At 36.9% G+C, this 25762-nt stretch overlaps 1 protein-coding gene across 1 annotated transcript in view; it reads left to right on the forward strand.

The window, feature by feature from the left end:
• The window catches only part of ALG14 (ALG14 UDP-N-acetylglucosaminyltransferase subunit), a 95774-nt gene extending 70308 nt beyond the window's left edge, over positions 1-25466 (forward strand). Inside the window, exon 4 of the mRNA XM_081307460.1 lies at positions 25230-25466. Within this exon, the coding sequence (XP_081163586.1) occupies positions 25230-25460 (231 nt within the window). The 3' untranslated portion in view covers positions 25461-25466. The remainder of the gene's footprint in view (positions 1-25229) is intronic.
• The last annotated feature ends 296 nt before the right edge of the window (positions 25467-25762 follow it).

Genomic DNA, 25762 nt, shown 5'->3' on the forward strand with positions numbered 1-25762 from the left:
CATATAAATAAATAAATAAATAAAGGTATTGTGTCTAACTACAATGAAAAAATATATATATTTTTTAAAAAAGATAAAAGTTAAAAGCATTGGGGTAATGGATCTAGGAAGAAATGTATGGCCAGTGTGGCAATCAGGAGTTCAGAAGAGAATTGGTTATTTGAAGCAGTAACTTATAAAATCTGTTTTCATTTGTGAATGTTGGCAGCTCAATTAAGAATTAGACTTACAACTTCACATTTATTACTATTATTTCTAATTATTTGAGCTTATAATTTCAGATGCCTTTTAAAGTCTAGGAATCATAAAGTGTTTTAGCTTTTTATTTGGAAATTACTTTAAACTTAACATAAAAATTATAAAAATATTAGAGAATTCCTGTATAACTTTCATCTAATTTCCATTAGTGTTAGCCTCTTATATAATGATAATATAGTTATCAAACCAAGGTATTAATGCTGTTACAATACTGTTAACCAGATTACAGACTTTTTTTCCAATTTTACCAATTTTTTCACCCTTGTCCTTTTTCTTTTCCAGATCCAATCTGGGATTTACATTGCATGTAATTATCAGGTCTCCTTAGTCTCCTCTAATCTGTGATAGTTCCTCTGTGTTTGTGTTTCATTACTTTTACCCTTTTAAAGAATACTATCTCAAACACAGAGACTACAATTGTATAATCAAGTAATAGGATTCATTCTTACTTTATTTCTAAATAAAATCAACTTTTCTAGAGAGAACCGTATTTGTTTCTCAAAATCCTGGTGTTTACATTTCAGCTAGGCACAATTATTGTGACTTCTTTCTTGGAAATCATTGTTACTTGGAAATGTGTCCCTCCTTCACCACAAGGAAATGACATACTCTCTGTTCTACATATAAAAAAGTCTCCATATCTCCATTAATGATAAGTGAATTGTCAAGCAGAGAATAACAATTTCTTGCTGTATATACTTCCTAAATCAATTTTGTTATAAGATTTCTTCAGAAACCTTATGTAGGTTTCTCAAAAAGTTAAAATACCGTACTCATATGATCCAGCAATTGCATTCATAGATTTATTCCCAAGTAATTGGAAGCAAAGACTCAAGCAGATGCTTGTACACCAATATTCATAGCATCATTATACACAGTAGCCAAGAGATAGAAACAACTCAGTTATCCATCTAAAGAAAAATGGATAAACAAAATGCATCATATGAATGCAATATTGTTCAGCCATAATAAAATGAAATTGAGGCTGAGCACAGTGGTATGTGCCTATAATCCTAGTGGCTCAGGAGGCTAGGCAGAAGGATGGGAATTCAAAGCCAGCCTCAGCAATTTAGCAAGGCCTTAAGCAACTTAGTGATACCCTGTCTCAAAATAAAAAAATAAAAGGGCTGGGGATGTGGCTCAGTGGTTAAGCATCCTGAGTTCAATCCCTAGTACCCCCCCCAAAGAAAATACATACTACAGTATCTATGGACCTTGAAAATAATATGCTAAATGAAATAAGCCCCTTAGTTGAGATAGCAGAATAGATAAAGTCATAAAGAAAGAAAGTTTGAGTAGAGGTTACCAAGGGCTGAGGAAAGGAGGAAATGCGGAGTTTTTATTTAATGAATACTGTCATGTTTGGAATGATGAAAAAATTCTGGAAATAGATAGTCGTGTTTATTACACAGTGTTGTAAATGTACTTAATGCCACTGAGTAGTAGCTACATACAAAAAAAAAGGTAAATTTTATGTTACAGTATATTTTACTACAACTTTTTAAAAGTCTTATATAATCATAGTTTTCTTGCCCTTCATTTGTTGGATTTTTCTAGTTCAGTATATCTTATTTGGGGGGTAGGGTGGTACTGGGGATTGAACCCAGGGTTGCTTACCCACTAAGCTAAGTTCCCAACCTTGTTAATTTTTTATTTTGAGAGAAGAGTCTCACCAAGTTGCTTAGGGCCCCCCTCATTTGCTCAGTCTGGCCCTGAATTTAACAATCCTCCTGCCTCATCCTCCTGAGTCACTGGGATTACAGGCATGCTCCATTGTACCCTGCAGGAATTTTTTTTTTTCGTATTCCAGAAATGAAATTCTTTTCTGAGAATCCCTAAGTAGCATTATCATCCCAAAGCTGACCTTATAAAAAGTCTGTTTCATCTATCAGAAATTTTGAAGTTTCATCTCAAATTTATTTGAAGAAGATAATTTCTAATGTTTATATTGGATTAGTTATGAAATTCAATAGTAAAAACACAAGATTATTCTTCCTAGGGTTCACTTTATCCTATTGGCCTTAGTTTTTTGATATGAATGTTCACATGAAGTTTAGCCTCTGTGTGAGCTGCCTGCAAAATGTACATCCATATTTATCAAAGCTCCTGACCTTGTGCTTCCAATTCTATAGGAATGGGAAGGAGTACAGATACTTTCTTACTGTTGGGAAATCAGGGATTATAAATTTGCGTGTTCATGAATCCCCCAAACTCATGACACCATTTGCTACCTTGTTCCATCTCATGACTGGCAGCTTCAACAGAATAACATGGAATGTGGAAGAGGTGATTCTCAAAATAAGGGAATATTGAGCAAAACAAAGGTAGATGTCTACCACGCTGAGTCATTTCATTAATTCATTTAGCCAATGTTTGTTGAGTACCACTTATATGCTGGGCAGTATTCTAAGAGTGAAGGATAATGAGCTAACAAAGGTTCCTGCTCTCATGTAGTTTACCTTGAAGCTGATCTGTTCAGCTGCAAAAGTATGTTGAAACATGGGCAGCTGGAAGGTATAACATAAAGATCTTAGGCTTCCATGGCATGTCTGTTTCCTATTTATTGAAGTCACTACATTCAAGGTGCATTGCAAACCAGTGTTTGCGCTAGAGTGACATCCTTATGTAGAGGTCTGCAATAAGTTCCAAAGTTTCAGACCAGTGGATACTAGACTGTTTTAAGGACCCCCACTGGCATGTTGAATGAGGAGATGAACTAATACTGTTTTAGCCACTGTGGACAACATATTGGCGAGAAATATTCAAGTTACTGCTGGTCTCAGACTAAAATGGGATGAAAAATCATAAGCTTTGATAGAATTATGCATTTTAGGGCTAAAGCCGAGGTTCACTAGACACATAGGAATGCAGGGGCTTTCCACACTCATACTAAATTCAGGCTTAAGGCAGAAATATTAATTCTTTTTTATAGACCAGACCCCTAGAGAGAATAGTGTATGCCAATCTTGGTTAGATTGACTGGGACATGGGCAGGGCAGAGTCTATTAGGAAAAAAATGTCTTCAGACAGGAAACAACTATAGGATGCCAGGGGATAGATGCCATCAGCAAATAAAAATAATTGTTAGCCAGATCCATATTTTTTTTTTACTCTTTGAGTCAAAAGTCTAATTCTAGGTATTAAAAAAATAAAATAGAACTTAAACAAAAAGGGAAATTTTTCAGTACTGGAGATAAAATGATTGTTAAGTCAGATCCTCCCCCATCCTGATCTCACTGTCTGCATGGGGAAATGACATTTTATCCTTGGGGAATATTAGGAAATACAGTTATATATTTTTGCTCTGGAAACCACATTTGGTTCTGGGCACCAGACTTTTAAAGGGCCATTGACAAATTGGAGCATGTTCAGAGAAAAATGACCCAGATGGTGAAGGAATATGAAACCAAGTTATATGAGAAACAGTTGGAGGAAGTAGGGAGATTTAGTCTAAAGAAGAAAAGATTAACCAGAAAGTATTACAGAGCCATAGTTTACAGATTCTGGAAGAGACACCAGAGAAGTTAGAATTCATCCTGTTGTACCCTTTGGAGCTTCTGCTTTATGGAGAAAATATAGCAAAAGTATCTAAAAGAGCATGAGACAAATGAAAGCCATGTCAAAAAGAGTGGGCATCACCTGAGGCAGGTACTAAGCCACAAAATTCTAGAGTTATCTACAAAGGCTATTTGTCAACACCTGTTTGTATCATACTTCTTCCATGGGCCTTCCCAGATTTTCCATGGGAGTACCTTTCTTATTTACCTTTTTGGGTTAATAACCTTCCCTTTGCAATTTTTACCTCTCTGAAGTGCTTTAGGTTGCCTTGTATTCAGTTCTATTACATGTCTAATGTATCCTTTTCCATCTAATGTATCCTTTTATTACATCTCCTATCCTGAAATGAAAGTAAATGTAACCTTCTTTTGCATATAATTCCAGAAATGCAATATAATGCTCTAATTGTAATAGAGCAGAAATAAAAGGAAAACAACTTGTAATCAAATTACATGTTTTCCAGTATATAAGTACCCCAGGCACTTACTATGACACAATCAGTATGTAGGAAGATTCTGAATGTATACTCACCATGAGTAGTACAGCTACACTGATCCAAGAGCATTGTATTAATAACTCAAAACTGTAAGTACTTTGATACCCATGATGTAATGATCTTAAATAGTGAACAACCTGTTGGTGACGTTCCAAACAAAACCAAGTTTATATGTAAAACATGCCCCTAATTTTTTGTCTATGTAAAACAGAATTAAGTTTTAGGCTTAGACAGTAAAACAGATACACAGTTTTCCAGGGGGACATTTGAAAGCCAAGAGGGTTGTAGGACAGGGCTTTGTTATATTAGTCCCAAGTATTACAGAATGATCACATACCTGACACCTGTCCACTGAGTGCAAGTAGCACCTTTCAGTCACTGTAACAACCAGAGATGTTCATGTAAGTTTGCCTATATGGTACCACAATCGAGGAGACTATCTGGTACATGAATTCCAAGCGGGCAGGAGCCAGTTTTATTCTTTTTTAATTTCCTTAGTACTTGGTAACAAGAGCTACTCGTTGTTTGTTAAAGTAGAGAATGCAATAGAGCGTATGTCCAGATATCCCGTATCTCATACTCATTTTTCTAAACTTGAACTAAGTTATCACCTTCCTGTTTCCTAACTTCTTCCCTCCTTAATTGTTCATCTCCTTAATTCTCAATCTTAAACTATATAGCATTCCAAAAGTATAGCAACTATGGATTCATCTCCTTCACCGCCTATGTCCAATAGGTCATCAGACCATTTTTCTTCCCTGACTCTACCTTCTCCATTTCTCTGCTCCAACCTTCCTTTTTATCTCACTTGAGTTGTCTTTACTGTCCTTGTCTCCCTTCTTCCTTTCAAAACCACACTCAACTCTGAATTGCAAACTTTGGTACATGCAGCTTTCTTTGCACAGAGCAACAGTTGCCTTTTTTTTTTTTTTTTAACATGCATGGAAACCTGGCTTAACTATCTCCTTTGTGAGAATTTCCCAGGCCTGAATTACTTCAGTGCATCTCTCTGTTCATATCTTGGTCGAGGCATTTCTTTAGTTAAACTATGGTTGCTGTTAGATTGAGAGTTTTTCAAATAGAAGGTAGTTATTCAGACTTTGGATTCAATGGCTAGAATTTAAATTCCACATAATTCAGTAGTCCTGTGGTCTTGGGTAAAGTCCTTAATCTCTTGAGGCACCCATTTTATTATCTGTAAAGTGGGGATAATAGTAACGACCTCATAAAGATATTGAGGAATAAGTATGTTGCTTATAAGATGTTTAAAGCGAAGTTTGAAATGTTAATCATCGTCATTAGCTTTGTATCTATCCAACACCCCATGGTAAGCATAATAGAGAAAGTACAATACTAGCTGATGGTGAAGGAAGGAATATTGTCAAGTTCTAAGGTTTTTCAACTTAGTCACAGAATTGGATGTTGTGTTTGGAAATTATAGTGAGTTTTGTCAAAAGTAAATTTATCCATGAAAAATATTCATCAAAGGAAAAAAATGATGTATTTTACCTCTTAACTTTGGTACATTAAAAGGCATTTATTCTGAAACTATAATGTTAAAAAAAGTTAAAAAAAAAAAAAGACCTTTAAAGTTCATGTCCACTGTGGAAAATTATATGTCTGGAAACATCTGTGTTTTAGATTTTGACTTTTGTCTTCCAAAATGTGACGTGTGAGGATTGCTTCTTTCTCTTCTTCCATCTGGAGTGGTGAAGAATAGCAAGCACCTCTGGTGTTGTTGAGTAACCTCAGTAACTGTCCTACAGTTCAGTCACTTTTAGCTGAAAAATATATATTCTTATTCATCCTGTTTCAGTTGTTTCCTTGCTTTAAAAGTCTTTTATGTTTTAGTGCTGTTTGCAATATAAAACTGAATCCTAAATTTTTAAAACTTTCATAGTTAATACTTTGCTGAATCTTTAAAGCCTGACATTTAATCTCTGTGAACTGGAACGCTCTGATTTCACTGTTTTCAGCTAGTAAATGTCACTCTAAACATTGTTGCTTTCACTCACACTTAAGCGCTTTCATCTGCAGTGGGTGCAGTGTGTCAGAGAATTCTTTGTGTGCCACTCTAGTGAAGGGGGAAAAAAAACTAAGCCCAGCCTTTATGTAGGGCGGAAAAACTGCTTGGAAGGCAAAGATGATTCTGTTTTTATGTGGTGTTTGTGAACACAAAATCCTGAGTTCTACCAGATACTCTTAAAAAGCAACTATATGAGCTCAGTTAGAACAGGGTCCTGCTGAGCTCCGACATGATTTCCAGCCATACAGCTTACCCCTTTTGTGTAACTGGGGTTGAGGAAAGTGTAATAGATACTGCTATTACTTTAATTTCACTTTTGCCTGCAGGAAGAATCTGGTCTTCTGCCTCCCCAAACTGTTTTTCAACCAGGGTGTTTATTTCTGAATTTCTGAACATTACTGGCACACAGGCTAGCTCTCGTTTTTCATCATTTTGCATGAAATAGAAAATAGTTTGTGACAATTTTCATAGCAAGTAACTTACTCCTGTTTTGGGGGTTTTGTTTGTTTGTTTGTTTGTTTACCTGTCTCTTCTTTTAATTCTTTGTTTAGACACACTATTTTTTTCTCTTTAACTTCCTGAGATTTTGTTGTTGTTGTTTGCTCATCCTTCACCACCTTCTTCCTGCCCCACAACCCTGGAAATCCCTTTTGGCTCCTCATCCACTTTTCCTTGGCCCTCAGTCCCTTGTCCCAAACCTTTGGTGCTCACACAGCTTCTTGCTGGGCTGCCTGCCTTTTCCTCCCCATTTGTTACATGCTGCTGTAGAGCCACTTCCACTACTTCTCCACATCTAATTCCCTCTCATGAACCTAGAGCTTAGTCAGTATTGGTTCATGATATAGCTGACAAGAAGACATGCTAAACTCATCTCTCATCACTGTTGTAGACAGATTATCAGCCAAGTTCTTAGGCATACATGTGTTTTTAAGGTAGTTAATACCAACATCAACCATTGTCTCCAATTTTCTGGCAGCCATATTAAAGCATGGATTGAATCCTAGAAATAGAACATCATAGACAAAGCACTCAAATGGAATTTTAGAAAGCCATGGACTTTTCGGTTACACATGGATCCAACTCCCTACTCTGTTACTTATTAACTATGTGGCCTTGGACAAATTAATTCATTCATTTAACAAATGTTTATTGAATATCTATATTTGTGCATTCTATTTGACTTTTAGAAAGCTTATTAACCCTCTGTCTTCCCCTCCTATATTCATAACAAATTCAGAAATAAAAGATAGAAATCAATTTATTATCTTTATCAATTCATAAAAGCCAGATTGGAGGACACAGCTTATATGTGCAGACATCATGGACTTACTAATACTTCTCTCCTAAATTAGACTGCGGGCCTGCCCCTGTTCTTCTCTGTTCAGCATTCCAGTCAGGATGTAAAGAATGGATGCATGTTAAAAACAGGCTGAATTAAGAGGGAAAAAAAAGTGGAAAAAATTAGTGGGGGCTAGCTGAACTGGGTAACCTCAACCCATTTTTTTTAAACTCACTAATCAGACAAGCTGTACTTTTCCCTAGAGAAAGACAGAGTGAGAAATCTTAAATCTATATGGGGTAACCTCCTGGGACCTTGAAAGTCTTTATTTTTCAGGGAAACAGGAACTCTTAAGTGTTACACATATCTAATAATTACTATAGAAAGCAAAATAAATATGGCTAGTCTACTCCCTCACTTGTAAAGTATGGATAATCATTGCTACATCCTATTGTGGCTATAAAGAAATAAAATATAAAAAACATGAGTGTTACTCCTACTCAGTAGAGTTCTTGAAACCCTAGCCAGAGCTATCAGGCAAGAAATGGAAATTAAAGGGATACAAATATGAAAAGAAGAAATCAAACTATTTGTTTGCTGGTGACATGATCATATACTTAGAAAACTCAAAAAAATTTCACCAGAAGACTTCTAGATCTGATAAGCACATCCAGCAAAGTTGCAGAATACAAGATTAACTTACATAAATCCTATACTTCAGTAATTAATCTGCTGAGAAGGAAATCAAGAAAACTAGTTTATTCATAGTAGCTTAAAAAATAAAATATAGTACTTGGGAATAAATCTAACTCATGAAAGACCTGAAATAAAAATTATAGAACACTGAAGAAAGAAATTTAAGAATTTAGAAGATAGAAAGACCTCCCACATTTATGGATTGGCTGAATGATATTGTCCAAAAGGCCATATTTCCAGAAGCAAAGATCTAGAATAATTTTAACAATCCTGAGCAATAAGAGTGATGCTAGAGGCATCCCAATACCCAATCTCAAATTAGACTACAGAGCTATAGTAACAAGCACAACATGGTATTGGCATAAAAACAGATATGAAGGCCATTGAAATAGAACACAGAAAGATGAATCCACATAGATACAGTCATCTGATCCTCAAAAAAGGTGCCACAAACATATGTTGAAGAAAAGATAGTCATTTTAATAAGTCCTGAGAAAACTAAATATCCATATATAGAAGAATGAAAATAGACACCCCCTCCCTTCCTGTGCACAAAAATCAACTCAAAATGGATTAAAGACCTAGGAATTAAACCAGAAAGTTTAAGTGCTAGAAGAAAATTTAGAGGCAATATGCCAACATATTGATGTAGGCACTGACTTCCTTATTAAGACTCCTAAAGCTCAAGAAATTAAATTAAGAATCAATAAGTAGGATGACATATTAAAAAGCTTCTCCACAGCAAAGGAAACAAGAATGAAGAGAGAGCCCTACAAAATAGGGGAAAATCTGCCAGCTACTCTTCCAACAGGGGATTAATATCCAGAATATATAAAGAACTCAAAACAGCACCAAAGACTTAATAACCCAGTCAATAAATGAGCAAAATATCTAAATAGACACTTCTCAAAAGGAGGAATATAACAAGCCAACAAATATTTGAAAAAAAAATGTTCAACATCTTTATTAATCAGGAAAATGCAATTAAAAACTACATTGAGATTTCACCTAATTCCAGTTAGAATGACAATCATCAAGAATACAAATAAAAATGAATGGCTGGAAGAATGAAGGGGGGGTACACTTGTGCATTGTTGGCGGGAATGCGTATTAGCACAGCCACTTTGGAAAGCAATATGGAGTTTCCTCAAAAGATCAGGAATGGAACCACACTTCCTAGCTGTGTCATTCCTTAGTATTTATCCAAAAGAACTAAAAGCATACTATAATGATATATGCATACCAGTGATTATAGCAGTGCAGTTCACAATAGCCAAGATATGGAACCAGCCTAGTTGTCCACAGATGAATAGATACAGAAAATGTGACATATATACACAATGGAGTTTTACTCAGCCATAAGAAGAATGATATTGTGTCATTTGGAAATAAATGGATGCAATTGGAGAACATAATGCCAAATGAAATAAGCCAGACTCAGAACATCAAGGGTCGAATGTTTTATTTTATATGCAGAAGCTAGAAAGAAAGAAAAAAAAGATGGAAAGTGGGAAGAGTCTCCCAGAAATATAAGGAAGACCAGTAGAGTATTAGAAGTGGGTTGTGGGAAGGGAGTGGGGGAAGTACTGGAAAATGAAATCTACCACATTGTGCTATCTATGTTTATTCATGAATGTACCACAGTTAATTATATACATATATATAATTATAATACACTAACTAAAATAGCAATAATAAAAGGGAGATTTGTAGAGAAAGCAGTTAGGGAAGGAAAGGGAAAGGGGAATGAGATTGATCAAATTATATTATGTGCATGTACAAATATGGCATAATGAATCCCACTATTATATATAATGTATCAATTTTTTTAAAAAATGATTGTGTATTAACTGCTATTCTTTAATCAGGATTAGGTTAAGCAAGAATTGACCATTTAATCAGCCTGTTACCTCTTTTTGCCTTTCTTCTCTTTCTGAATCCCCCAATTTGCTCTATTTTCTTCCTCCTTACTCCAGTTTTGTTTTGTTTTGAATGTGAGAATATTGGGCCTAAAGCTTTTGATTTCCAGTAAGCATGGATTGAATTAATTCATACTTGCCAACTCGTAGCTAATCCTGGCTTATGTGTTTCAAAACTCATTAATTTGGACCAAGAAAGCATTTTAAACAATTTAGTCTGCTTTGGAACTACAAAACTGGTTATACTTGAATGGTCACCAAAAGTACATGGCTACAAATATATTATGAGAATGTATTTCTTGGTTCCTTACATTTATTGTTGTTATATTAATTGAAACAATACTTACAAGTTTCTTCATCACACAGAAAATATTTCAGGTGGGCCTGAAACTACAGTAATGAAGAACAACAGTATAGATAGTGAATTTTAGGAAAAAAAAAAAAAAAACTTTGAATCCAGGGTATTTAAGCCTTATTTTGGAGGCAGCAAGAATCCACTAAAAATAAATGATGCACTATTTTTTTTATTTTTTAAATAAATAACAAATGAAAAAGAGATTGCCATATAAAAAACAGGTTGAGAAACTTCCAGGTTAAAGGAGAATAAAGATACATGCTAACTAAATAGATGCTAGATTAGGTTCTGTAATGGAGAGTTAAAATAAAAATGAAAGCCAGAAGATACTACTAGATAAATTGACAAAAATGGAACATGGATGAGAAATTAGTTAAAAGCTTTGTGCTGATGTTAAATTTAGTAGTAATTTAACATTGATAATTGAGTATTAAGAGAATTTTCTCAATATGTAATAAAATATTCAAGGAAAAAGCACATGATGTATATCAGATATTCAGGTTTGATTGTATTTTTTTGTTTGTGTGGGGAGAGAGAATATTGCAAATAGATCAAAATGTTAAAATAGATAAATCTGGTTTTCCCATCTATGCAACTTTTCTGCAAGTTCAATTACTTTCAGATAAATACATTTTAAATAGAAAAAGAAAAAAGATAAATGATGACATGACCGGATATGCATTTTAAGAAAAAGTCTTGTAGCAGCACTGTGGAGAGTGAAACAGAGGAGAGGAGGAGGCTAGGAAAGCTCCTAAGAGTTCTGGGTGAGCCAGATGAGAGGGAAAATGGTTCCACACCAAGTATGGGCAGTGGAGATTCAAGAGTAGGGCCCATTTTGAGGAGATTTTCAGAATAAGATGGGTAGAGTCTGGGTGAGAAAGGAAAAGAGGAAATTAGATAGGAGGCCTGTTTCTAGAGTTAAAATAATAATATTTCCAATGACAATGCTGCCAGAGGCCCTTTGCCCGAAGAATTAGAGAGTTGCCATAGAGAACCCAGCCTGGGCATGACAGTTGGAGTCAAAGGCAAGATGGAGAGGCTGGGGTTGCAACTCAGTGAGAGAGCACTTGCCTAGCATATGTGAGGCACTGAATTCAATTCTCAGCACTACATATAAATAAATTAATTAAACCAATGTTCATCAAAGCTAAAAAAAATTATTTAAAAAAAAGGAGAGATGTATTTGGGCAGTAAGAGGAGCTGGACTTCCCCACAGGGAGCTGGAGAGGAAATCCCCTGGCAAGGTGAAGTTCCTGGGATGGCATCACCCAGAGTTTTGTCTTTCATTGAAAGAAAGAAAGAGAGAGAGGAATAGATGGGGAGAGAGAGAGAGAGGAGGGAAGAGGGGGTGGAAGAAGTAAGCCAATGTGTTGGGGACATTTGGGGGCCACATGTTTCAAGAATATCAGTGTGTTGTGTAGACTCTTCTGTCTTATGCATAATTATATATAATCATTCAAATAAAGCACACGAAGCCCCATTTTTTGTTCCCCCTACAAAGAAAAATCTAACAAAAGTATATACTTAATTAGATGCTTATGTTTTGGACTATGTCTTTATTTTCTTTGACTTTTTAAAATTGCATCCTTCTTTGGCCTTAAATTACCTGGGACAGAGGAAATTTGATCCCTGGAATGAGTTCTCTCTTTGTAGTCTGTCTTTATAGGATATTATAAGAACTTTCAGATTTTAAATCAAGGGTCTAAAAACAGTGAACAAGAAGGCTGGTGAATACTCTTTTGGAGAGTGGAAGGGAAAAAAATGGGACAGATTTTATGGCTTTAGAATACCTGTGCTATTTTGTTGTTCACCCTTTCCTATCTATATATTATCCAAAAGTTACGTTTATTGGACTTAGCACTCTGTGCCCCTCATAGCAGAGCATTATTGGGTACATCAATGGTTAGCACATGCTTTTTAAGTTTTTATAAACGATTACATGAAACAAGGAAAGCCTATTTTTTTTCCTGTTTAAAGACTGAAGCATTTCCCTCTATTTCATAGTTTTTAGAGACTCTCAGAATTGATGAGTGAGTATATAAATAGAGAAATATTATAAAAGCTTTTGTTCATATTTGTATAAAACCAAGTGTTTTCTGAGGTATTGTGATATTAAAATGCCTAGAACTTTTGGACATTTAACAGTGAAAGAACAATTTCTGCAGGCTTCCCTTGAAACTTTTTTGGCACCTATTTTTGTACAAAGCACATGATAAGGGCTGAATGCAATATCACATTGCTGGATTGTAAGCCTCCTGGTAACTTAACTCATCTTCCCAGGTCTTAGTGCCAAGAAAAATGCTAAGTACCACTGTACTACCTTATATATACTAATTTATTTAGCAACTCTATAAGTTAGTTACCTGCCATTTTTAATCCCCATTTTGCAAATAAGAAAGCTGAGGCATAAGAAAGAAGATTGACTTGCCCAAAGTTTGTTAGCTAGGCAGCAGAGACTAGATTCAAACCCAGAAAACCTGAGACTGTAGTAACAAAGTCTAATAATTATACTAAGCTGTTCCGCTCAGGGTATGACCACTGAATTCATGAATAAATTTCATAATAAAGACATAGACATGAGACAACCCAGAATAATGAGGTGGTGGTGGTTTTTAGAATTACAGCTTGGATTTTAACACACTTACTTATCATTAACATTTAAGTTAGTGTCTGTCAAACTTGTGAGTACCTTCCTTTCTGTTCCCTTTCATGCCTTCCAACTGTCAACATTTCCCCCAACCAAAAGGGGCCTGGTTTTGTTTTCAGACCCAGCTCTCAATTTCAAAGACTCATACCATGGTGGGCTGGTAGAGAATGCTGAATGGGGTTAGATGGCCAGTGGAGGTAGGAGTCATGAGCAACAATGGGCTGCGTGGCATTGAAGCCGGCATGACACTTACTCTCCCTGGAAACACTGGCAGACTCAGGAAGTGTGATTTAATTCTGGTTGAGATAATTCCATTTTATACCCTAGAATGGGCTGTCCAAATTCTTTAACAGAATTTTATTTTAAATCTTGCCCTGAGAAGTTCTACCAGTAAATAATTTGGCATGCATTATATGATTTTTGGCTGAACCACACAAAATAGGAGCTTATTCTCTAATCCCCACCTCTTTTTCCCTTAAAAGACCATCAAAAGAGAACCTGAGAACCTTCTGCCCCAATAGAAGATGCCTGGACTGTGGCCCAGCAGCAGTACCCTCAGCAGGATTTACAAGAGAAAGAAGACTGCAGTTTAATCAAAAGAGCCACTGTCATTCTTGAAAGAACATCAGCCATACATAAGCTACAAAGATTCTGTTCCCAATTCAATTCTCAGAACCATCTTTTGGTTTTGTCATGAAGCAGCCCTAAAACAGAGAAACTAAGAATAACAGTAGCAAATATACATTTGGAACTGGCTGTGATCCAAGTGCTTTGCAGGTGTTACCTCCTTCCATGGGGAGGCACCACTCAAGAACTCATTTTCCAGATGAAGAAACAGGCAGAAAGAGGTAAAATAACTAGCCAATGTCACACAGGAAGCAATGAAACCAGGAATCCATCCCAGGAATTCTGGCTCAGAGTCCATGTTCTCACCACTGTCTTTTCCTTGGACAATCAATACCTTAGATATTCCATCTTGATTGCAATTAGGCAGATGCCATTGTTTCCAAGAGACAGGAGGTTCAGTAATTGAACTTGAAAACCTGGAAGTTTAGTATTCTCACTACAGTGATTGAGAATCTTTTCCTTAACAATCTTGGTCAGACAAGATATTTCCTGAATTACCTACTGGATTAAAACCTGTTGCACCTGTTTTAAGACTACTCTGTAAGCAGCAGTAGACTGAAGCAGAGGCTTCAGTCTACTGCTGCTTACAGACTGAGCTCTGTCAATGAGGCCCTGCTTACCCAGCCATTACCTCCCTAAGATCCCAGGTAGTGTGTGATACCAAGCATGAGCAGCAAACCATTCCCTTCTTGCTCTTTTAGCAAGGATGGGACACCTTGACTTTGAGTGACTTTGAGTGGCAGAGATGTGGTACCTTATCACCTGCCACCTCCATATTAATGTCTTCCTGTCTCCACCTGTCATGTGCCTTCTCTGTGTTATGCCCAAATTCTGTGAATACCATCAGCTGCTCCTCTTTGTTTTTGTTGTTTTGTTTTGTTTTTTGAATGTAAAAGAGTAGGATTTTTCCAAGTGGGAAGAAAAGAGAGTTAACACACACAGGTTGAGAGAGGACCCAATAGTAGGTTGCCCAGCTTCTCTTTAAAAAAGTCATTAGCAGATAATTAAGGAGCTGTTAGTCCTAAAGATAGGACTTCTCCCAGGAATACTTGCTTTCTAAGAGAGAAGTAGAAGTCTTAACAGAGGGAGAGGTGCTCTGGCTGAGCATCCCAATATCGGGCAGTTCTCTCTGGTACTGGGAACCTTGGACTCACTTAATGTTAGCCCATCAAGAGTTGCTCAACTGAGCTGCTTGTCCCCAAAGTGGTTTTGATCAAGTCAAGAGCATGGCTCACCAGTACCTTTACTCCTCACTGTTGCTTTCCTCCTTAACATACACAGACCCCTTTTGCAGGAATAAAAACAGACTGGAAAGGCATGCCTGAAGATTGCTGGCCACTTCCTGTAGTAGAGAACAGAGGTGTTCAAGTGCTACTATGTATCAGAATCATCTGGGATCTTGTTTAAGATGCACATTCCTAGGCTGTAGGCTCGGGAATTCTGATTTAGAACAATATTTTTTTATTTGTTTTTGTAGTTATAGATGGACAACATGCCTTTATTTTATTTGTTTATTTTTATGTGGTGCTGAGGATCTAACCCAGTGCCTCACATGTGCAAGGCAAGCGCTCTGCCACTGAGCTACAGCCACAGCCCCTAGAACAATATTTTTGATAAGCACCCCTGAGTGAAAGTGATGTAAAATCCTGGGAAACACTATCTAAGTCGCTTCTCTACTTGGTGGCTTCAGTGGTATCCTCTCTGAGTAAAACTGGGATAAACTCATTGTGTCCCCCAGATCCTACCAGTGCTGCTTGTCTTTTGAGGCCACAGTAGTAGGGGAGTCATCAGTGCAGCCAAGCATACTTAACATAAATCAGCTAAATTTAATAAGAACCTTGAAGAAACTCCTAATTTTGGCAAGCAGTATTTTCTACTTCTGAAACTTACTAATGGTCTGAGTACTAGGAATTTGGAAAAATGTGGTGGACAATTAAAGGAAAACAACCTTTGAAAGCTTGAGTGCACAAAATAAAGCACATGTTTTCTGGAGGACCTTAGCAGCTTATTCAAGATGTGGAATGCAAAATTGGCTCCAAAGTACATGTTCTTTGACCATACCAGGAACACAGCTAATTAATGCATCTCAGTTTGTCAAATTCTGTCTTCTTGCCTCTGTTTCATTGTCTTTAAGTATATGTACTTATCTTTTTCTAAACTTGTATATTTATATTTCTGTCATTAAGTACATGTATGTATCTGCCTTTTACTCTATATTTCTCTCCCTCTCCCACTCCTTCTTCCCCTCCCTCTCCCCCTCTTCCCCTCCCCCTTCCCTCCTCCCCCTCCCTCTCTCCTCCCCCTTCCTTCTCCCCCTCCCCCCTTCCCCTCTCTCCTTCCCTTTCCTCTTCCCCCTTCCCTCTCCTCCTCCCCCTTCTCTCTCCCCCTCCCCCTTCCCTCTCCCCCTCCCCCTTCCCTCTCCCCCTCCCCCTTCCCTCTCTCCCTCCTCCCATCAGGCAACCAGAATCTCTCAAATGTCCTTATATTTCTGATTCATAATTAAGGAATTAGATAATCCTCTATAAAAATGATTGAACCTTTTTATAGTCAAAAATAGTCTGCACATAAAATGTTCAAGGAAAGCTGCAGACCAGCAGCTTTCAACAAGATAGAAATATAACAGGTACAAAAAGTAAGGAAAGGATCAGGAGAGGGAGGAAGGGAGGGAAAGAGGACATACTGGGAATTGAAATGGAACAAACTATGTTATATGCATTTTTCAGTATGTCAAATGAACCCTACTGATATATATAAATATAATGTACTAATAAATATTTTTTTAATTTAAGAAGGGTCACAGGGGAAAATATCACTTTCCTACTTAAGAAAGTTCCTTGACAGAAGTCAGTTATATAATCACTTTGAATTCAAGCCAATTCTTCCTGTTTAGAAAGGATATTCCCTTTTCTTTTGAAAATGTTAACTATTTCACTATTTTTGGAAAAGCTTTCCTAGTCCAATAGCTTGTGGCAATCTGCCACTGAGTTCTCTATCAAAACTATAAAATGTTAACAGCAATTGCCATGATGTAAACTTCAATTAAATTTTCTGTGTCATTATCTGCCCTGGAGCCTCTTTGCCTTAAACCTCTATCCACTAACACAGGATGGTTGGTGAGCTAGTGTGGTATAGAGGAGAACCCTGAAAAAAGCTTGGGTTTGAGTATCAGCTAACTCACTAACCAGCTATGTGATTTTGCATAGATGACTTAATTTCTCTGTGCCTTAGTCTCTGTGTCTAAAAAATGATTTTAGCAATATCTACCTCACAAGACTATATTGTAGGGTTTAAATGAGATGTGGTGAAGTCTCCCCACCCACTCATCTGAGGTTTCACTTTCTGCAATTTCAGTTACTTGTGGTCAACTACGTCTGAAAATACTAAACGGAAAATTCCAGATATAATCCATAAGTTTTAAATTGTGTACTGTTATGAGTAACATGATCAAATCTTGCATTATCCCCTTCTGTCCTGCCCAGGACTTGAATTATCCCTTTGTTCCAGTGTATCCATGCTGTATACACTTCCCCCTAATAATGACTTAGTGGCCCCCTTTGTTATCACAATTACTGTTATAATATTATAGTGCTTGTGTTAAAATAATACTTATTTTTCTTAAATTTGGCCCCAAATCTCATGAGCTGTGATGCTAATATTTTTGATATGCCAAAGAGAAGCCATAAAGTGTTTCCTTTGAGTAAAACAGTAAAAGTTTGACTTGATAAAAAAAGAAAAAAAACTTTTGTTCTGGGGTTGCTAAGGTCTACAGTATATTGCTATAATTGTTCTATTTTATTATTAGTTGCTGGTAACCTCTTACTGTGCCTAATTTATAAATTAAACTTTGTCATGTGTTATGTGTATATAGGAAAAGCATAGCATATATAGAGTTCATTACTTTCTGTGGTTTCTAGCATCCACTGGATGTCTTGGAACAGGTACCCACAGATAAAAGGGAAACTACTATAATTATGCAAAATGCCTCACTTTAGGCTCTGTGCCTAGCAAGTAGTGGTGCCCAGTAAATGTCAATCTCTTTCCTTCCTCCTGAAGCTAAAGGGAGTAGATTGAACTATGATTCTTTGAGACTGCATCTAGCTTTGGATCTCTGCTTCTGAGAGCTCTGCTTAATATAGAGCGTGGAGAAAACAAAAGGAAGAAATACTGGATTTGTAGGGTTCAAAGACCTTGGTGAAAACATTTTAGTGGCTTGAAAATACAATGAAAACAAACAAAAAAAGACCAAGAAGGCAGGAAATCGTCACTTGGACCATTTGGTTCAGAGAACAGGAAAACTGAAAGTAGAAGGTTGGGAAAACAATGGTTTGCCTGACAATGGTCTTTAACAATAATGCTAAGCAGGCATGGTCTAATTTTATTTTTTGGAACTGGGGATTGAATCCAGGAGTACTTTACCACTGAGCCCTCACTTAATTGTTGAGGCTAGTCTCAAACTTGTGATACTCCCACTTCAGTCTCCAGAGTCACTGTGCTGACCCTTCTGACAAAAAAAGTTTTAAGTTTTTATTTTATTTATGTATTTATTTTTTATGATAGAACTTCAGGGTAAGGAAATGAACTACCGACTTAATATGGGCCCTGTTTCCCATATAAGAGCAAAATAGCCCGTTTGAAATTAACAAGATCAGGCTTGTTCATCATGTTATGGCCATAGACTTTCAAGGCTATTTGGTTACAGGCTGAGAAGTACACTACAAAGGCACCACAGATAAGGAACTGAGAAAGCTCCTGAATCCTTCAGTCATCTACCATCTGTGGAAATTCAGAAAATATTGTTCTTGGAAATCAAGTGCCTTTTATCATTTTTCATACAAGTATCACTTGGAGTTGATCAACCAGGGAAAACATATGGCTGGAAGATAAAGAGACCAAAATGGATGATTGTCTTACTTTTATCCAGTATTTTTAGTTTTGCTCTGCATGGCTATTAGCCTCACCTTCCCATGTTTTCTCTTGGCTCATCTTCAAGTACATGATCTATGACCTATAACCAACCCAGATCTCAAAAGTCTTGGCCCAGATTCTGTAAGGGGGGGGGGGGGGTTCTACTGGATAAGGAATTTAGTTCAGACTATTCAAGTTAAATATGTCTTTTCATACATGCAAATGTTTCAGCCAATGGGACTTGACCTGTGGTGACCCAAATCTACAGAACAGCAGTCCTGTTATAAATGTTCTTAATCCTTGATCTGTCTTCATCTACAACCCTGACTTCCTGTTTGTAATACGTAACCCCTGTCCTCCTGTTTTCTAGATCCATGACTTACATTATCTTTAGTACATCTCTTATGGAATGTATTCCCTCACATACCTGACAAGTCTACAGAGAGATCTGGTTTCCTTCAAGCACAGCTGGGTTCGTGGATCTTAAATACTGCCTTTTAGACATGGCCTGTCTTTATCTCTCTGCTCTCTGCTTTGTAATGGCTTCATTTTCTTTTTTTTTTTTTAATTGTATTTTTTTATTGATTATTTAAAGCATTACATAGCTCATGATATATCATCTTTCATACATTTGACTCAAATTGTGTTTTGAACTCCCATTTTCACCCCAAATACAGATTGCAGAATCACATCTGTTACATATTCACATATTCACATATGCCATATTAGTGACTGTTGTATTCTGCTACCTTTCCTATCCCCTACTATCCCCCCTCCCCTCCCCTCCCCTCCCATCTTCCCTCTCTACCTCCCCTGCTGTTGTTCAACTCTCTCCCTTTTTTTTCCCTCCCCCTTGCCCCTCACAACCTCTTATAATTCTATGTATCATTGAAGGTCTCCTACTATTTCCATGTGCTTTCCCTTCTCTCTCCGTTTCTCTCCCCCCATTCGTCTTTGTTTACTATAGTCTTTTCCTCATGTTCTTCCTTCCTGTTCTGTTCTTAGTTGTTCTCTTTATATCAAAGCAGACATTTGGCATTTGTTTTTTAGGGCTTGGCTAGCTTCGCTTAGCATAATCTGCTCTAATGCCATCCATTTCCCTGCAAATTCTATGATTTTGTCATTTCTTAGTGCTGCATAATACTCCATTGTGTATAGATGCCACATTTTTTTTATCCATTCATCTATTGAGGGGCATCTAGATTGGTTCCACAGTCTAGCTATTGTGAATTGTGCCGCTATAATCATTGATGCAGCCGTATCCCTATAGAGCGCTTTTTTAAGGTCCTCAGGGAATAGTCCGAGAAGTGTGATAGCTGGGTCAAATGGTGGATCCATTCCCAGCTTTCCCAGGAATCTCCATACTGCTTTCCAAATTGGCCTCACCATTTTGCAGCCCCACCAGCAGTGTACAAGTGTACCCTTTTCCCCACATCCCCGCCAACACTTATTGTTGTTTGACTTCATAATGGCTGCTAATCTTACTGGAGTGAGACGGTATCTTAGGGTGGTTTTGAATTGCATTTCTCTGATTGCTAGAGATGGTGAGCATTTTTTCATGTACTTGTTGATTGATTGTATGCCCTCCTCTGAGAAGTGTCTGTTCAGGTCCTTGGCCCATTTGTTAATTGGGTTATTTGTTATCTTATTGTTTAATTTTTTGAGTTCTTTGTACATTCTGGATATTAGGGCTCTATCGGAGGTGTGGGGGGTAAAAATTTGTTGCCAGGATGTAGGCTGTCTATTTACCTCTCTTATTGTTTCTCTTGCTGAGAAAAAACTTTTTAGTTTAAGTAAGTCCCATTTGTTTATTCTTGTTGTTAACTCTTGTGCTGTGGGTGTCCTATTAAGGAATTTGGAGCCCGACCCCACAATATGTAGATCGTAGCCAACTTTTTCTTCTATCAGACGCAGTGTCTCTGATTTGATATCTAGCTCCCTGATCCATTTGGAGTTAATTTTTGTGGATGGCGAGAGAAAGGGATTCAATTTCATTTTGTTGCATATGGATTTCCAATTTTCCCAGCACCATTTGTTGAAGATGCTATCCTTCCTCCATTGCATGCTTTTAGCCCCTTTATCAAATATAAGATAGTTGTAACTTTGTGGATTAGTCTCTGTGTCTTCTATTCTGTACCACTGGTCCACCTGCCTGTTTTGGTACCAGTACCATGCTGTTTTTGTTACTATTGCTTTGTAGTACAGTTTGACCTCTGGTATCGCTATACCTCCAGATTCACACTTCCTGCTTAGAATTGCTTTTGCTATTCTGGGTCTTTTGTTTTTCCATATGAATTTCATGATTGCTTTGTCTATTTCTACAAGAAATGCCGTTGGGATTTTGATTGGCATCGCATTAAACCTGTAGAGAACTTTGGGTAATATCGCCATTTTGATGATGTTAGTTCTGCCTATCCATGAACAGGGTACATTTTTCCATCTTCTGAGATCTTCTTCTATCTCTCTCTTTAGGGTTCTGTAGTTTTCATTGTATAAATCTTTCACCTCTTTTGTTAGGTTGATTCCCAAGTATCTTATTTTCTTTGAGGATGTTGTGAATGGAGTGGTTTTCCTTATTTCCATTTCAGAGGTTTTGTTGCTGATATACAGGAATGCCTTTGATTTATGCGTGTTGATTTTATAACCTGCCACTTTGCTGAATTCATTTATTAACTCTAGCAGCTTCTTTGTAGACTCTTTTGGGTCTGTTAAGTATATTATCATGTCATCCGCAAATAGCGATAGTTTAATTTCTTCTTTTCCTATTTTTATGCCTTTAATTTCTTTTGTCTGTCTAATTGCTCTGGCTAGTACTTCGAGAACTAAATTGAATAGAAGTGGTGATAGAGGGCATCCCTGTCTTGTTCCAGATTTTAGAGGAAATGCCTTCAGTTTTTCTCCATTTAGGATGATGCTAGCCTGAGGTTTAGCATATATAGCTTTTACAATGTTGAGGTAAGTTCCTGTTATCCCTAGTTTTTCTAGTGTTTTGAACATAAAGGGATACTGTACTTTGTCAAATGCTTTTTCTGCATCCATCGAGATGATCATGTGGTTCTTGTCTTTAAGTCTATTGATGTGGTGAATAGCATTTATTGATTTCCGTATATTGAACCATCCTTGCATCCCAGGAATGAATCCTACTTGATCATGGTGCACAAGTTTTCTGATATGTTTTTGTATTCGATTCTGTAATGGCTTCATTTTCAAGCTCTCCACATGGTCACAAGCAAAATGTTAACAGTGCCAGGTCCACATCCTCCTGGGTTCCAAACCAATAAAAAAAGGTGCTGCTCTCTCCGAAGCCCCAGGAAATGGCCTACTAAGTGTATGAGTTTCTGACTGGATTATGTACTCTTCCCTGAACTGGAGACTTTTGATGCTGTGATTGGTCAGACAGGAGTCATATGTCCTCTCATATTGGTCAGATGAGGATTCGAATACCTACATTGGGAGCAAGGGATGTAGGTAAGAAAAAGGTGTTCAGATGTGAGATGATTGAAGGAATAAATAAAAACTGAGTTAACAGACATTATGGCAGTCAGGTGTTTATGTTAAGTATATATGGTAGAGTTTCAAATGGTCTATCAAAGGAGGGATGGTGTTGGACTTCATATAGGATAGGCAAAGAAAGATTCTCTGTTTCGTTATCAACTTGCTCTTTTCTATCCTTACTTTTTTTTCCAGCCTATTTTGTTCTACATGCAGAGTATAGATTGTTCTAGAAAGGGACCCTATCTATAAGTAGTTTACAGAGTAATGAGGAAGAGAGATGGCCAGGGCAGTGGTCCTGTATTCATTAAGAATGTATGTCTTCAGAAATGAAAATATGAAGAAAAATTGCTTTGTTTTGTTTAATAAAATTAAAGAGACATATCCAACCTTAATGTTGTTTAACATCATCTTTACCCAGGCTGTCTCGATGAGCATTTTTGTTCGATGCTTGGACTAAGTCGCTCTGGTATGTTTCTTTGAATAACAAAAACTTCACAACCCACATTTTTTTATTTAATTTGCCTTCTGCAACTCAGAGTTAAAACCTGTGCTTAATTAAAAGTGGTTTTCCTTAAGATTAGTTGTTTTTTTTTTTTTTCTTTCTGATAGTGCTGAGGATCATGCAGTGCATGCTAGGCAAGTGTTCTACTACTGAACTACATACACATCTACCCGCCTCTTTTTTTTCAATTCTTGATTTGCGATTCTGTGGTTTTATCGTAGCTGGGACTTTCATAGTAAGGTTCCTCAAAATATGGAAACATACAACTGATATAAACAAGAAAAATTACTTTTAATTTCTACTTTTACCTTAACAGTTTCTACTTTTGTTCTGTCCCAGGTTGTTGATGTATCTCCCACCAATACCCAATCGTGTACCATCATCTTCATCAGTATATATATTTGTGTATAGGGGGTCAACCAGTTGTTGAAGTGAACACATATGGATATATACATTTTTAAAAAGCAGTAAATATGAAAATATTTTTGTGATATTCAAGATTCAACAAGCAGTCCTTATATCCTTATTTAGCTGTAGTTTTTATTTTGTTCTGTACTATTAAAAAGAAGATTGAAAAGAGCAACACAAATAATCCAAGGATTAGGAAATACATTAATATAGTGGTTGTCAACCAGAGACATTTGGCAGTGCTTGGAGTAATTCTTGATTGTCTCGACTACTGGAATCTTGTGGACAAGGGCCAGGGATGCTGCTAAACATCCTGTGATGCACTGGACAGGCTTCACACTAAAAACAAACTACCTACATAGTCCAGAATGTCCTCATTTTCAGAATTCTAGCTTTGAAGAATTTAGAGAAAGTTTGTAATTGAGACATAAGATGCAAATTAATTATAGAATCCTGAAACTGCCGGGGAAGTTATTTTAATTTAGTCCTCCCCACCCATCCCATCCCACCTAGGTTTTTTAGATAGGATAACTGATTCACATAGGAAAAAAAGTGCCCTGAAGCAATATAGCTTCTTCATCTCCTAAACATGTGATCAAGCAACTTGCCCAATCTCTGTGTGCCTCACTTTCCTCATCTGCAAAAAAGAGCTAATAAAACATGTTTCAATGATTTCCATGAGAATTAATTAAAATAGAATACATGTAAAGTGTTTTAGTACAGTAACTGACCATAGTGAGTTGTTTGTAAATAATGCTGGTGATTGTCATTACTTCTGTTGGCCAAAGTCACAGAACTAGTTTGCTCTCTAACACTGCTCTCCCAACTGTTCTATGACTTATCTTGAAAGTCTATTAATAAAGGTTATAGCTGGGCTTAGTGGCATCTGCCTATACTCCCAGCTACTCAGGAGACTGAGGCAGAAGGCTTGCCAGTTCAATACCAGCCTGGGCAAGTTAGTTAAGACACTATCTTGAAAGGAAAGGTTGGGGGGTGGAGGAGGAAAGAAAGAAAAGAAGAAAGAAATATCATAGGGAAAATTAAAGATATGTCTGAAAGGTAGCATTGAGTTGCTGTAATTCAAGAGAAAGACTCTATAAATGTTCTGCATGAAAGAAAGGGGGTTTACAGTGAAGATAGAAAGATCCCACCTAAAACTGTCTCTTCCCAAAGCTGTGTAAATGGGTTCCTCCATGGAGCCTGGACCAGATGACCTTTATCGAACCTTTATAGTTCTGACCATGTTCACAGGGAGTCAGGATGTCTGTTTCTCTGTCATTGATCAGTCTGGGAGAACCCCTAAAATGCTGGGATGGCTAAACATTGTATCTGAAGACCCTTCCCACTGTCAGATTCTCTGATGTCTGATAAGTTTTGTGGACTATGTACTGTAAAGATCATGTGCCATTTTAGATCATGCTCAATAGGCATGTTGCAGACAACCACAAACCTCCTGTTTTATGGTTTGTGACATAAAGTGCTTTATTAGGTTTTACTAATTTAGTCAACAGGAACATATAATTAAGATATTGTATAAATTTTTTCCTCTGAAAATAGTAATAAATTATCTTACCTGCAATTCTATGAAATAGGTTTTCTCTCATTTCCTCAAAGACATAAAAATTCTTTGCAGTTGCTCTAGGAGTTGAATTTTTATTTCCCTTGTTAGATTATTCAACTATTTTTTAACCATTAGCTTTCTATAAAATTAGCAGAATTCTATTTGTTTGACATTCAAGATCCATAAAGCAGAGAAGAGCAACACATACATCTGTTCCCTGAGTGCTGAGTGAGCCCCAGGCACTGGGCTAGAAGTTAGAGGTTAAGTTATTTGCCCCAAGTCACACAGTTGGTAAACACGAACAACAAGACCGTACATCTCCACAGGGCTCCTCAGTGCAGAGGCTTCAACACACAGTTTGCTACATCCTGGTTCTTCACAAGGAAAGACTTATTGGACTAATAAATCCCCTTGAAGATCAGACTGTTCTTAATACAGAATGCCTCACTTAAATTAGTCTTCTGTATTTTAATTTGACTTTCCCCATTTTTTTTAAGGTGTTGTGTAATGGACCAGGAACATGTATTCCTATCTGCATATCTGCCCTTCTTCTTGGAATACTAGGAGTGAAGAAAGTGATCATCGTCTATGTCGAGAGCATCTGCCGAGTAGAAACTTTATCCCTCTCTGGGAAGATTCTGTTTCATCTCTCAGATCACTTCATTGTTCAGTGGCCAACTCTTAAGGAGAAGTATCCCAAATCTGTGTATCTGGGGCGAATTGTTTGACAAATGGCAAGTTACTTTAGAATTTTGCATTTAATAATAATTACCATAAAATGTTTATGGTAAAGTCTTCTGTAAGTCCTGAGAATTATTGATGGTCATGAGTAAAAAATGTACAGATAATTCAGTGAAGAATCTGAGGCTTCTCTTATGACAGATATTAATAAACAGTACCCATCAAAAGTTTATGCCTCTGTATATCAAGTAAGTTTTAGATAAAAGTATATAGTACTACCTGCAGGCTTTCTTTTGACTGTAAATAGTGGTATTTTTTCCCCTCAATCTAAATATAGTTTGTATGATTA

Source organism: Spermophilus citellus, assembly GCF_964194105.1.
Source record: "Spermophilus citellus genome assembly, chromosome: 9".
In the NCBI taxonomy this organism is placed as follows: Eukaryota; Metazoa; Chordata; class Mammalia; order Rodentia; family Sciuridae; genus Spermophilus; species Spermophilus citellus.